General features: G+C 56.1%; 5 protein-coding genes across 5 annotated transcripts; 1 reads left to right on the forward strand and 4 right to left on the reverse strand.

The window, feature by feature from the left end:
- Positions 1-968: 968 nt before the first annotated feature.
- Positions 969-2,084, forward strand: VTJ04DRAFT_8805 (uncharacterized protein; the record flags this gene model as incomplete). Its single annotated transcript, XM_069367282.1, has 2 exons — positions 969-1,046; positions 1,914-2,084. The coding sequence occupies 2 exons, from the start codon at positions 969-971 to the stop codon at positions 2,082-2,084; spliced, it is 249 nt and encodes an 82-aa protein (XP_069215626.1).
- A 194-nt stretch (positions 2,085-2,278) lies between these two features.
- On the reverse strand, positions 2,279-4,523 carry VTJ04DRAFT_8806 (uncharacterized protein; the record flags this gene model as incomplete). The annotated part of the gene is made up of 2 exons (XM_069367283.1): positions 2,279-4,313; positions 4,507-4,523. 2 exons carry the CDS (start codon positions 4,521-4,523, stop codon positions 2,279-2,281), a joined length of 2,052 nt encoding a protein of 683 aa, XP_069215627.1.
- Positions 4,524-5,407: 884 nt separating this feature from the next.
- Positions 5,408-8,051, reverse strand: VTJ04DRAFT_8807 (uncharacterized protein; the record flags this gene model as incomplete). The annotated part of the gene is made up of 5 exons (XM_069367284.1): positions 5,408-5,796; positions 5,862-6,033; positions 6,104-6,196; positions 6,265-6,328; positions 6,412-8,051. 5 exons carry the CDS (start codon positions 8,049-8,051, stop codon positions 5,408-5,410), a joined length of 2,358 nt encoding a protein of 785 aa, XP_069215628.1.
- A 1,904-nt stretch (positions 8,052-9,955) lies between these two features.
- On the reverse strand, positions 9,956-11,098 carry VTJ04DRAFT_8808 (uncharacterized protein; the record flags this gene model as incomplete). The annotated part of the gene is made up of 3 exons (XM_069367285.1): positions 9,956-10,563; positions 10,644-10,861; positions 10,968-11,098. 3 exons carry the CDS (start codon positions 11,096-11,098, stop codon positions 9,956-9,958), a joined length of 957 nt encoding a protein of 318 aa, XP_069215629.1.
- A 794-nt stretch (positions 11,099-11,892) lies between these two features.
- VTJ04DRAFT_8809 (uncharacterized protein) lies at positions 11,893-12,846 on the reverse strand (the record flags this gene model as incomplete). The annotated part of the gene is made up of 5 exons (XM_069367286.1): positions 11,893-12,026; positions 12,082-12,162; positions 12,228-12,617; positions 12,749-12,761; positions 12,826-12,846. The coding sequence occupies 5 exons, from the start codon at positions 12,844-12,846 to the stop codon at positions 11,893-11,895; spliced, it is 639 nt and encodes a 212-aa protein (XP_069215630.1).
- Between the last annotated feature and the right edge of the window lie 807 nt (positions 12,847-13,653).

Genomic DNA, 13,653 nt, shown 5'->3' on the forward strand with positions numbered 1-13,653 from the left:
TTTTTTTTTTTTTTTTTTTTTTTTTTTTTTTTTTTTTTTTTTTTTTTCGCTGCTGAAGAAAGAGAGAACAACTCTGGGAATGCCTCAGTGGACGATGGGCCGGTATATATTTATTTATTTATTTATTTCTCCTACTCCGCCATGCCCTTGGTCAGGGCTCGTCGGTCCTTCTTCGGCTAGTATACAGGAAAACCGTGCCCGTGGGCCGGGTGAAAAACCTGTAACCCTCCTTTAGAACCACAGACATAGGAATCCAGAAAGCTACGAAAGAAAAGGAAAAGAGTGGTTAGGCCAGTGCCGGCCTGGGGGCCCTCTGTGGCCCCCTGGCCAGCGCTAGCCCGGATCCTCCCCAAAGCCTAGGTCTAGCTTTACAGCTAGCCTATATTCTGGGAGCCTCCCCGACTGTAGAAGCCAGTTCACCACCCCCTTTGCAAGCCTCTGGGCTCTGGCGCCCCTGCCACGCAGAACGTAGTAGAGGTCCAGGCGGGTCCGAATCGCCCGAGGGTCCCAGGGTCTAGGCCGGTATATATATTTCTTTGGAAATAGGTAGGTATCTTGAACACTTGTGTCTAGGTAATGAGGTCAAGGTTACTGACGCTGAACTGGATAGATCATTAACTCGTCGCCGTTGGTTGACATTGGAGTGGAACACTTTGGCTTTGTCTATAATACATAAAAGACACAACGTTGTCGATCTGATCATGGAGTCATGGAGTTGGTTTTTCATATTGACTTGGCGGTTGGTTCACTCCGGCGAGGTTCATCGGTCTCCCCTTGTCTTGTGTGTTGCCTTTCCTTGTTCCATCTTTGCTTCAGCAAGATTCCGGAATGGAAAGAGGGAATGTCAAGAGGGAAACCCCAGGTTCAATTCATTGCAACCAATTCATGTCTCCTTGTCCTTGTAATTCCTCCTCGCTCCTCCCCCTGAACTATTCCTCAACTTATAGAACTTGCACGAATCCGTGACCATGCTGGACGCGGAATCCGCGACAGCCCCGGTTCTTGGCCTAGAGGCTGATAACCCCGGGCTGGTTTCCGGGACGGTTGTAATTGCCGGGGTGATTTCCGGGATGGGTTCCGGGCTGGGCCGGAGTGTTGTGCAGACGGCTGCTCGAAGAGAAGGATGGTTGTTGCAGAAGCTGGTGATCGGCTGGCTTGGGGTCTGGGTGCCGACTGGAGCAGCTTGTGTGCTGTCTTTGTTTGGTGATGACTCTATATTATAGGTACGGTAGGTAGCAGGTAGCTGTGTGGTTGGTTATGTTATATATATATATATAATATGATATTCTGTCCTGTGTTGTGCGGTGCTGTGCTGTGACCTCTATCTGGAGGTAAGGAGCAGCGGTAGTCTTCTCTCTGGTTAATATAGTCAAGGTCATGTTCACCTGCTTGTCTGTTGGTTTGTTTGCGTGTGGTATGTTGTTCGCTTGGTTATATGTATTATATTTGTTCATTCGTTTGTGTATGACGTTCGTTCGCTTGTTTGTGTCATGTTTGTTTGTGTGACTGTGTATTTTGTCCGTTTGCTTGACTGTATTCCGTTCATTTGTCTGTCCGCTAAACCACGACACAACTAACTTTCTGGTAAGCAAGATGGGTGGTCGACTGCGAATTTGCTTCTGAAGAACATTCAGCTGTCTGGGCAGAGTGGCCAAGTCCATGTGATGCCTCTGTTCAGACAAACTTTGGACAGAGGAGATAGCAGAGATAGAGCACAAACAACATAAAACAGCCAACCCTCTCACCGTGGGAGGAAGGACGTCCATTTTGTTAAGAAAAAATGAATAAACAAAGAAAAAAAGTTGATATACATAACTAAACAGTTTAATACATTATATCTCTCTCAGTACAATCCTAGCTAGGTAATAGTCCTACAAGCCGAAACAGTCCGCAGAGTAAAGTAAAGCAAGTAGAACCCGGAAAGTAACCCACCTTATTCGCTGACAATAACCCTTACATGCTGGGCTAAGGAAGGACACCAAATCAATGCCGACTCATCTCAACCATCCCAAGCCAATGCTCATCATGTGTCCCGTCCCCATAATCCCATATTAAATCAATACAGCCTGGCCTACCTCAGTTAGGCAAGCAGAGCCACACAATTCCAGACCACGTCCCCAACTCTCCTCCTCCACCTTCCTCTCAACCAACCATCCACCCTCATATATCCCCACCTCATACCACCTGTAAGTTACCCTCATCACCAACCTCCCCACCACCTTTCCCTTCCCTCATGCCCAACCCGGCCTCCAGAACGGACACCAGCGGTGCTGCTCCCCTAAAAGGCGGCACCTCCGCCCGCCTCCCCGGCAATCCTCCTCAAGCTCTCCCCGCTCAACTCGCTCTTGAGCTCCCATCCTTTCGCCTCCCTCTCCATGCGGTCCCAGATCCTTAAGCTCTTGCGCAGGCGCTCCTGCTTCGCCCGCAATTCTTCCCGCAAACGCTCCTCCTCGTCGCGCATGCGCCGGTGTTGCGGGTCCAGCTCGGGCGGTACGACTGTCGGGTCCACTTTGCCTCCCAGGAGTATAGGCGGGAGGGTGTTGAGGAGGGACTGGGCAAAGGTGGGACGGTGGTGGTGCGGGTGATGGTGATGGTGATGGGAGTGGTGGGGGTGGTGAGCGGACGGGCCGGTCGGGGGGTTGAATGGCTTGTTCGTGGCTGCAGTGGTAGTTGTGTTGGCTTGTGCGCTGTTGCTATTACTGTTGCCAGCGGTGCTGGCTGTGTTGGCCACAGGCGGGGCGTTAGGCGTCGTGGCAGCGGCGCCGGGACCGGTGCCGCTGCTGCTGGTTGTTGCAGATCCGGCGGCTACAGAAGGAGAACCGGTTGCCGAGGACGCGGCTGACTGTGCCCGTGGACCTGTGGGGATACCACCTGCCCCTGGGCCAGCAGCTGGCCCAGATGGCGGGAGAGTAGGCGAGCCAGCACCAGCCGGACCGGAGATAGAATGCCTCGGCGGCCCGAACCCACCTCGTCCCGCGCCTCCGCGAGGAGGAAAATTGCTCCCGCGCGGCGGAGGCACATAACCCCTCGGACCGGCGGGAGGGACGGTAGGACTAGTTCCTCCAGGCCTACTCGCGGAGGCAGGACCCTGAGGAGGCGCGCGGGGCGATGACACAGCCGTCGGGGTCGCGGGCGACGGCATTCTCCTGGCAGCGGCGGGTCCCGTGGGCGGGGGCCTTAAAGCAGCGGGGCCTCGTGGAGGTGACTTGACCGGGGTCGTATTGGCATCTGTAACAGGCGGCGCCGCGGGGCCGGACGATTGCGGCTTCGGTGTAAGCTGGGGAGCGGAAGCAGCAGACGAAGAAGCAACAGCGGCAGCAGCAGCAGTAGCAGAAGAAGCAGCCTGCTGCTGCGCGGGCTGGGAAGACGGCGCAGGCGGTTGTTTGGGGGTCTCACGAACCGTCAGAACCGTAGCCGAAGCCGACAGCGGCGCATTGGATGAGTGAGACTGGGCCGACGGAGAAGCCGGAACGGATCGCTCGTCGCGGCGGACCGAGGTTGGGCGGGGCGAAGACCGGCCCGAACCAGACCTCGAGTGCATGGGTCCTGCTGGTGGCTCACGCGGAGGAGGCGGGGACGGGCGTCGGTATGCAGCTCCGACGTAGCGATCATCACCGCGATCTCGGCGATCGGGACTCCTTGACCGCGGACGATACACGTTGGCACCGCGCGGCGGCGTCGGACGCCTCGGCGGCGGTGACCGATCGCGACGGAGCAGGGGCCTATCCCTATCAAACGGAGAGCGCGACCTCCTCCTGAGATCCCTCATGTCGTAATCCCTGGTGCCGCGCAACGGCGACCTTGGCGGGCGCTCGTCGCGATCATCTTTCCAATCATCCCGCCTATCATCCCTCTCCCTCTCCCACCGATCATGGCCCCGATCATCTCTCCGAATATCATCCCTGCGCGGCGGCGACCCGAACCGCGGGGGCGGACTACGCCTCAGCGGGCTGCGCGGCCTCGGCGACAGGCGGCGGGGCGGAGGACTCCGGGGAGGACGGCCGCGGCTCGGACTCCTGCGCCAGCGGTCATCCCGCATAGTGATATCCCTATCCCTATCCCTGTCGCGGGGGTCTCTGTCTCTGTCTCGGTCGCGGGAGCGGTCGCGGTCGCGTCGGAACCTGTCTGCGCTGCGCGAGCGGCGGCGCGGGGAGCGGCCGGGCACGTAGCTGTCGCTCACTGGCGGCGGTGGAGGAGAGCGGCGGTCGCGAAGCGGAGGGCTGCGGAGGCGTTGAGGAGGTGACCGATCTCGGTTAAAGGGTCGGTAGGACTCTCCAGCCCCATAACGCCGGACTTCACCGTCCCCGTACCGGCTGTTGGGAAGGGAGAGAAGTTGTTAGTGAGAGGATCAAATGAATGAATGAATGAATGTGGGGATAGAATGAAGGGTCGAGGAGCCTCGAGGGACCCGAGGGAATAGCGGCATATGGTCTGTTTTGTTGGACTTCCAACCGACCACCGAGTCCAAGAACAAACGGAAGAAGATGGTGAGAGGCAAGTACTTACGGTCGGCCGCGATCCATGGTGCCGCTGTCGTGGTTGATGGGACGCCAAAACTCGGTCTGATTTATTTTGTCTCCAGGGTCACGACTCGACGGGTTCCCCTCGGCAGGGTCAAGTTGGGGTGTGTTGTTGTGGTTGCGGTTGTTGTTGGAATGTGAGGTCGAAGGAAGAATGTGAAGTTGAAACTGAAAGTGCAAGTGAAAGTGAAATTGATTGGGACCTCCAGACGCGAGTGACGACCGCGAAGTGGGGCGCCCCTTGGATGGGAACCTGACGGCAAGTTCCGCCAAACTCCCGAGCGCACGGACCACTCGACCACCTGAACCCTCGAGGCACCGACCAGTGTGATCACGTGATCATAGCTGTGTGTTGGGAACAACGATGGGAGGAAGGAGACAGAATAATAAGTCATGGAAAAAAGCAAAGGAATTAAATCTAGTTGCTACCGACCTCCTCTAGCCAGGAGGCCGTCTCAAATGATGCACTAAACGCCAGTATGCCCAATATACCTGCCTATCATACACCCCCCGAAAGCACCACTCCCGAGTATGCTCTCTTCTCTCCCTGACTTGCTCTCTCCAACCCTCTTCCTCCTCGCCATGTATGAGTATGTACTCGCCCTCCTCCATTCCTCCAAGGCCAGGTGCATGTAATCAACTTGTCCAGAACCACCCTCAAACTCCCAAAGTCTAACCCGCTCAAGAAAATTCCCTCCTTTTCACCTCCACCTACTGCCTCAATCCTCCTCCCACCCACTACTCCCTCCACTCGAGCTGATCATTCTCGAAGACAAACTCTCCCCGCTGCTCTCCAGCTCATCGTCCGCATCCTCCCCTTCCTCATCCTCCCACTCAACCACATCCCACTTCCTCTTCCTATTCTTCGCAGGCGGCGTGACCGGGTCCTACCCCGTCTTCCTCCCCTGCGCACCACCAGCATTATTATGATGATGGTTATTCCCGCCACCATCAACCCTCTTCTCGTCCTCCTCCATCTCCTCATCCCCTTCATCTTCCCCAACCCTCTCCAGGATAAACTGCTGCACCTCCCCGAAATGCTCCGCCATCATGGCCGAGAGCCCGTTGGCCTGCGACCGAATCACGTTTCCGAAGCGGCGCTTCATGACTTTGCGCGTCAGGTCCGCGTCGGACCAGCACGCGTGGTCGTTGGCCACGTACACCTGCGAGTGCTCCTTGTACCAAGCCGAGAGGTCCGAGTCGACGTCTGACTTGACGGGCCGCAGGCTGCCGTTGACAAAGTTGACCACGCCGGCCACGCGGGATTTGACGTCCACTGTGGGAGGGTAGCGTGTATGTTAGTGTTGTGATATGACAATGCAGGGAGGAGAAGAAACATACGTCGGTTAATCAAAAGAACCTTGATTCCAAGGTACGCGTTGCCGACGCCAATGAGGATGATATCCTCGACCTCGTAGAGCTGGAGGTAGTTGTCCCAGAGGTAACACATGAGCTCCTGCACCTGCGCTTGGATGGTGCGCTCGTCGGCGCGCGGGGTGAATGCCTCGGTATCCTAGAACGAACGTGTCAATCACCTTCTCTCCTCAACACACATCAAGATCGTTCCCCAAGTGTGTCCGTACCTCCGGGTGCGTAATGTAGTGCGGCACGTTCACGTCCATGACGCCAAAGCCCTTCTCAATGGCCCAGTCAATGTAACGGCTCACGCCGTCCGTCTGCACATCGATGCGTCGTCAGAACTGCTCCACCAGAAGAACATGACCAGACAACAAAAGTAACTCACCACCCAAGCGTTGTGCGGCTCCAGGGTATTGTCGATCGGGTCAGGCTGCGCGTGAAGCTCGGGACTATCACAAAGAGAACACATCAAGTCAGCAAGAAAACAACCCTCACCCCTCCTCCTCAACAACCCACAGAGGTCAAAACTCACGGATCATGCACAATCACCACAATCCTCCTCGCGCTCTGAATCCCCCTCGTCACGAGGACCTGGTTCTCAAACGACTTGAACAGAATATCCCGCTGAATATACAGCGGCAGCATCCCGTGCTTTTCGCTGAGCACCTGCCTCTGCGCGCGCCGGACGACATCATGCAGCCGCGACGACTCGAGCGCCTGGCGCTCCTGCACGTCAACGATACCCGCGCGCATGCACTCCCAGTACGGCGCCTGGTACGCCTGGACCTTATTCAGGACCTTGGCCGCCTCGCGGCTGATGCGCGGTATCTCCATAGGTGGCGGCGGGTATCCCATGAGCGTCTGTGCCACGGCGAGCGCCGACTTGCTGATGGCCTCGAGGTCGTACCCGCCCTCGAGGCACACGGCGACTTTGCCTCCCGCAAGCGACATGAGCATGTGCGTCATGTGCGCGTAGCAAGCCGGCGACACAAAGCACGCGCCCAGCTCGTCGCCCGCCGCCGCGTCGAACCCGGCCGAGATGATCACCAGGTCCGGGTTGAACTCGCGCGCGATGGGCATGACGATCTTTTGGAACGCCGCCATGTACTCGCCGTCGCCCATGCCCTGGTCGTGCCAGCCGATGTTGACGTTCTTGCCGAGCCCAGGCCCTGCGCCGCAGTGCTCGAGCCCGCCGTCGGGTGTCAGTGGGTTGTCCGGCTTGCCGGGGTAGAACTCGCCGTTGCGATAGACATGTAGAGAAATGTAAAGGACGTTGGGGTCGTCGTAGAAGAGGTTTTGGATGCCGTTGCCGTGGTGGACGTCCCAGTCGAGGATCAGGATCTTGCGGCACAGGTCCGGGTAGTCGGCCTGGCAGATCTTGGCCGCGATCGGGACGTTGTTGAACAGGCAGAACCCCATGGGGGCGTCGAACTCGGCGTGATGGCCTGGCGGCCGGATGACGGCGAAGGCGTTCTTGCAGATGCCGGCCACGACGCTCTTGCAGGTCTCGATGGCGCCGCCGGCCGAGATGAGCGAGGCTTCGTAGGTCATGCTGCCGACGTAGAGCGAGTCGCGCCCTTGGTCCATGCGCATCGACAACTCTCGCAGCTCCTGCGTCGACATGCGCGATAGCGCCTCAACCCAGTTGTAGTGGCCAGGATGGTGGACCATGCAAATCTCCTCCTTGGTCGCCTCGCGGGCCGGGATCCGCCACATGTACCGTGTAGGATTTTCCTGGATGATCTTGATGAGTTCCGCATCAGAGCCCGTATATACCAGACCAGCTTTCTTGAAGGTCTTCATGATGTACTCGATCCGCGAGGGATCCTCCGGGTGATGCGGGTTCGGCCCGAAGTCCGCGTTGGCGTGGAGCTTCATACGGTCGTCATAGCAGCACCCGGTCGGGAGAATGCCGCGCCGGCGGAGATGCTCGGGGAAGGACGTGGGATCGTTGTCGTCCTCCGACTCTTCCTCATCATCATCATGCGCGGCGGTATTGGCCACACTCGGGCCATTGGTGGTGGTCGTAGTGCTATTGCTTGGAAACGACGTCTCCTCGGTGGTCGTCGTCGTGGGATCTAAGAACCCGTTGGCATTGGCGACGCCAGAAGGGCCATCGGCCATGCGGCAGTCCTCACCATCCATGACAACGTCGTTGTCGACGTCGTCCATCCTGGGCTTGTTGGCCGCAGGAACGTTGCGGCAGGGAAGGGTCCTGAGACGGATGACCTCGATCTGTTAAGGTTAGTGAAATGTCTTGATAGAAGGGTGCCGGTTCTTGACGGAGCTGTTCGATGAAGCACGGCAATCCAAGGTCCAGCAGACTGATGGAGAAGGCGAAAAAAGAGAAGTCCGAATGCTGAGGACAGGCTCATGCTCGGGCATGAGATGGCATGAGATGGAAACCACATGAAGCCAGAGAGGCCCGCCAGGGCAGACGACGTACCCTTCAGACGCCGACACACCGGACCGAGTGTCCACGCAGCTTCTTGAGACGCGAGACCTTCGGCGAAGAGGCGGACAACCACGGGGTGACAAGCGGCCGTCTACGAAGGCGCCGCCAAGGATAACAGCCCGATGAAGGAAGTCGGCGATATGGTTTAGAATACTTTTCTGCCCGTAAGTCAGAAAACTGGGCGATCAAAGAATATTTGAACAAAAATGAGAAGCAGGACAGAACCAAAAGAAAATGAAATCCCAGAACCCAAAGCTGTGTGTGTGCCCGTCCATCTGTCAAGTGGATGGATGAACCAGATGGATGGCTTCAACCGGCGGCGCAATTCGCGGCTTGCACGGCTTCATCCAACATACACACCGTCTTCTCCCATCCAACATTCCCCAGCGACGCGTTGCATTGGACATTCATGATATGAAATAAAAAATTAGATGGGCGACCTACCTCTTACCCGCAGCCAAGATCTCACCTCGTCTTGTCGCGAACGTGTTTTGGTGGTGGTGAAGGTTGAGGTGGTCGAGGGTGTTGTTCGGGGACGGTGTAGGCTTGGCTGAAAGTAGTGCTGGGCCGAGAGATGATGTTAGGGAGAGAGTGAGATGAGTGGCTGGATGAAACGGATCTCACTGGGAGCTGGGTCTGGTGCCAAGGCTGGGTTACAAAATAATCGAGTAACAAAGGTGGCGAAATCCGAGAAAGCTGTAGCCGGGCGACTTACAAGCGGCTCCGGATCAACGGGAGAACCTAGTGAAGGTGGAAAGAAGAGAAAGCTCGAGATGGCACAACGGAAAAGAAATCGAAGAGGGATACTTCATCTAGGATCTAGTTCCAGAATGAAGAGGTATTCTATTCTTGATTTTTGGAAGTTAAATAGACAGCCTTCGGTCTTCGCGTTTGTTGTTCTTGCCACTGCCCTTCCCCTATTGGGGAATTCAACAACAGCACCCAGACGGAGTAGCCAGGGGCACAAAAACAGACGGAACTCGGCCGTGGCAACAAAACCTAATCTCTTCCACAAAATAAAGATTACTACTGACCAAGAGATATATGTACCACTTGGGTTCTAAGCCTCGTGATCCGATGGCCTCTGGGTACTGAGGTACATGCTTTGGTCAAGGGATACATCCACAAAGGCACCCCAACTATCAGAGAACGTTTTCACAGCAGCCGGCAATTCAGAGTGGCTTCCGTCCGGAGAGACGGCATACTTGGAAAACTTCAAGCAAGGTGCTCCTGGGATATCGATAATACTCAGAGAATGAAGCGCTGCTGCTGCTGTCCTTCTCCTTCCATGACACGGGGTGTGAGAAAGGGAGAAAGCTCGGTGGATACGGAGAATGGGTGGCTTGCTCTGGTGAACTACTTTTTTCAGTGGTCGACAGCAACAACGAGCCAACTGTAATCGACTCTCTTAGTATCACGTAGAAACAGCCCCTAAATACCGAACAAGCAACAAAATTTACATGTATATTTTGCGGCGCCAGTTCCAAGTTGACACTTCGGCCCTTTTCACACCCGAGAAATCCCCCAACCATGAACGCCGTCCAAAATGATGAACAAGACATCAGCATCGAGACATTACAACCCCAACAGCCCCAACGACCACCATCCTCCTCCTGTCCCTTCAGGCGAACAAATCCCGGGTATCCAACCCCGCCGGGTCCTTCTTCATCTTCCCCTCGTCCAAACCCAGCTTTTTCCTCCTCGCCAGCGCCTCGCGCTGCTGCTCCATGCGCGCAATATGCCGACCCGCCTTGGCCCTGCGCAGCTCGGCGCGGATCTTGTTGGGCGAAATGAACCGCTTGTTCTCGTAGATGATGGGGCCGCCAAAGGCACCCTCCTGGATAACGATGGGCGTGAGGACGAACCGCGGACCGATCTCAATCAGATTGATATCCGTGTCCTTGCTGTCCGGCCTACCACCGCTGCTCTTTTTCGCTTTCTTGCTTTCCTCGCCGTCCTCTTCGACGTCCTTGTCACCCTTAACCTTCTCGACCTCGCGGATCTCGTAGTTGCGCACCCAAATCTTGCCGTCCGCCACGCTGAACGACATGACGTGGTCGATGAAGGGCTTGGACTTGCGCGCACCCTGCGGGACGCCAAAGATTTGCATAAAGATCTCCTTGATGACGCGCAGGTAGGGTTCGCTCTCGAAGGCGCCGTCGAAGGAGAGGATCGGCCGCGAGCCCTTGAGGCAGTTGCCTTGGAAGTGGAGCTCTTCCATGGTGTGGACTGCAAAGAAAGAAAAAGAAATTGGCGGTTAGCTCCCTCCTCATCGTCCAACCCGTGCGCGGTGTGTCATGTCCACTTACGGTTCTGCGCATAAAACTTGACCGTCGGCCCGTTCGGGACCTTGCTGAACCACATGTACAGGTCCTTTCCTTTCCTCGCCTCGAAGAAGAGCACGTTGTTGCAGTTGTAGAGCTCGGCCAGCTCGTTGAGCTGGTACAGCTTGGACTTGGAGTCGAACTTGGCGTCTTTGCGGCCGTGCGGGAGCATCGCGGCGAGGTCATTGAGAAGGTGCCGGTGCCTTTTTTCCATGTCTCAAGTTAGCTGCGTGGTCCTGCGACACTCCCGAGACTTCTTCTGCCATTGTTGACTTGATTCGACTTGATCAAGGGCCAGGATATACAGACCTGTAGGTGACGCCGCGAGATGAGAGGATGAGGACCCTCTGCTTGTTTTTCCGCTCCACCGTGCCATTGCTCTGCTCCTCCTTGTCCTCCTTGGAGGAGCTCTTGGATAATGTCTTGTATACGGCGGCCATGGTGAGAGTTGTCGAAGGCTGGTGTTTTCTTGGCGAGGCCCTCTCTGTGCTGCGGATGGATTGAAGGTGGTCGCGATTGCAAGCAACAATCCAGAAAAAGTTCGCCGACAAAGGTCGGCCCCACTGGTCGATAAGGCTTATCGCTTATCGCGATGGAGCCGTGGACAGGGGTCGGGTCCATTTGGGTGCTGGGTTCCTTGGCCGAGTCTGAAACAAAGCAGCAACAGCAACACGGCAAATGAAAATCTGTTCGATCGACTCGGATGAAGCAGCATTCGAAAGCCAAAGAGAGAGTCGAGTGGAATGCCATTGTTTCCAAGGCAAAGACAAAGCCGATCAAAAGTCCACGTGTCGGTCAGCTTCCTCATGTTGGTGATTGGGGCCCCCACTCTCTTGTCCAAGACGAGACGGACTTAAGACACCCCCCGTCAAGTCAAGGCGGTGGGAGTGAGAGCTGTCAGCATCAGCGTCCCCAACCCATCAGGTCAATATTATGTATGTCACCAGTCAATTAGGCATATTTCGTGAGGTATTTTTAAGTGTAGGTATAAGGAACGGTTGTACACCATTCGAAAATCCCAACTACCAGCGCAGGCAGAGAAGAACAAGTGAACATGGGTACTAGTAGAGGACCTAAACCTCTTGAGAATTCAATCCCCCCCAAACAGCCCAAGGTGTAGCAGATCCGTGCCCCCTCCCACTCGCCAGGTCGTAACAAAATAATTTCCCCCAAGTCGTAGCAAGAGTCGTGACGCCATGTAACCGTGTGCCGAGCAATAGACCGAGCCCAGGTATCAGCAGCATCCCTTGTCATTCTCCTTCGCCTTCTCCTGGCTGAGCGAGATGTTGTTGCCTTCCCTCGGGTCGAACTTCTTGCCGACGTCCCCTTCTTCGGCGAGGCTCTTGGATGACACGATCTCGTAGATGGCTGCGCAAAAGGTCAGTCAGGTTTGTGGACGGATGGGGGTATATTGGGGCCGTACAGCTCAGGATGTTCTGGAAGGCGAGGTCGACGTTGGTAGCCTCGAGAGCCGACGTCTCGATAAACGAGAGACCATTCTCGCCTGCGCGCTGGTCAGCTTCCACTCTCTCCTTCATCACGAGGGTTGGTGGTAGGTGGGCAACGCACTCGCAAACTTGGTGGCATCCTCGGTCGGGACGGCGCGCAGGTGCCGCTGATCCGTCTTGTTGCCGACGAGCATGATGACGATGTTGCTATCGGCGTGGTCGCGGAGCTCCTTCAGCCACCGTGTAACGTTCTCGAATGAGCTGCTCTTGCTGATGTCATAGACAAGCAGGGCGCCGACAGCGCCGCGGTAGTAGGCCGAGGTGATGGCGCGGTACCGCTCCTGGCCCGCGGTATCCCAAATCTGCGCCTTGATGGTCTTGCCGTCGATCTGGATCGAGCGCGTGGCGAACTCGACACCGATGGTCGACTTGGAATCCAGGTTGAACTCATTGCGCGTGAACCGGCTAAGCAGGTTGGACTTGCCGACGCCCGAGTCGCCGATCAGGACCACTACGAAAGAGGCATGTGTCAGCTTGCGATTTCGAGGGCAGGTCGTCTACGGAGAGCCGAGGTGCGAGGGTGGGAGAGGCGCGATGTATGTACTATGGCGTTGGGTTGAGGTTGGCTTTGGCTAGGCATACCTTTGAATAGGAACTATTCGGGCATGTCGAGTTAGCGCCAGGAGCATTCGAACAAAGACGAGGGGAGGCGGTCATACATCGTACTCGTCGTTAGCCATGGTTGCGTCGGTAGGTCAGAGGCAAATGAGGTCGGGTTGTCGAGTCCGCAGAACAAACGGGCGATGGGGTCGTTGGTGTTGGCGTTGCTTGCTTGCTTTTTGCGGGCTTGCGCAGTTGATGAATGGAGGTGGATGGTGCAGTATAAGGGAGAGTCAGGAGGATGGGGCCAGTGCGGCTCGGGTGGGCCGTTGGTTCTTGGGGGTTCGGGGTCCGCAGCTGACGACGAGTGGCGGTGCGACCCGGCGTCACTTGCGGGCCAGGGTCTGGTGCGACCTCAACGCCCGCTGATAGGACAAAGACGGCATTGGCCGAAATAATGCGCCCGGGCCTTACGGACGACGCACGCAGTAAGGGGGGAATCCGCGTATTGCATGCGTAATTCTCGAAGGCATCATTGTTTAAATGCTGAGACGAGGTAGGTACAGACGGGTATCTGAGGCTAATGGATGGATGGAGTAAGGTACGTGAGTATCATGAGTGTACGGAGTATAAGGCAGTTACAGCGTACATGAGGTGTGGTGCTGTGAAGGACGGCATGATGTTTGGTTCCGAGTGTTTGTTAGATCTACTGGAACCAGCCTGAAGACCTGGAAACTCGAACCTCTATTAAACCCAAACTGTCCGAAGCCAAAGTATTTCCAGGTTGCCATGAGGTCCATAAGGCTGAGCTCACTCCCAGTAAGACGGAGAAGTCTTACTTTTGATTTTGTGAGCCGAAGTCGCTCCTTCCTGCATCCAAAATCCAACCGTGTATTGGTTGCTGTTTTTGGCATGTTCTCGAAGCCTTTGTTGATGTCTTTCCTAGG

This window comes from Mycothermus thermophilus (assembly GCF_041956435.1).
Source record: "Mycothermus thermophilus strain CBS 625.91 unplaced genomic scaffold VTJ04scaffold_6, whole genome shotgun sequence".
Taxonomy (NCBI): Eukaryota; Fungi; Ascomycota; class Sordariomycetes; order Sordariales; family Chaetomiaceae; genus Mycothermus; species Mycothermus thermophilus.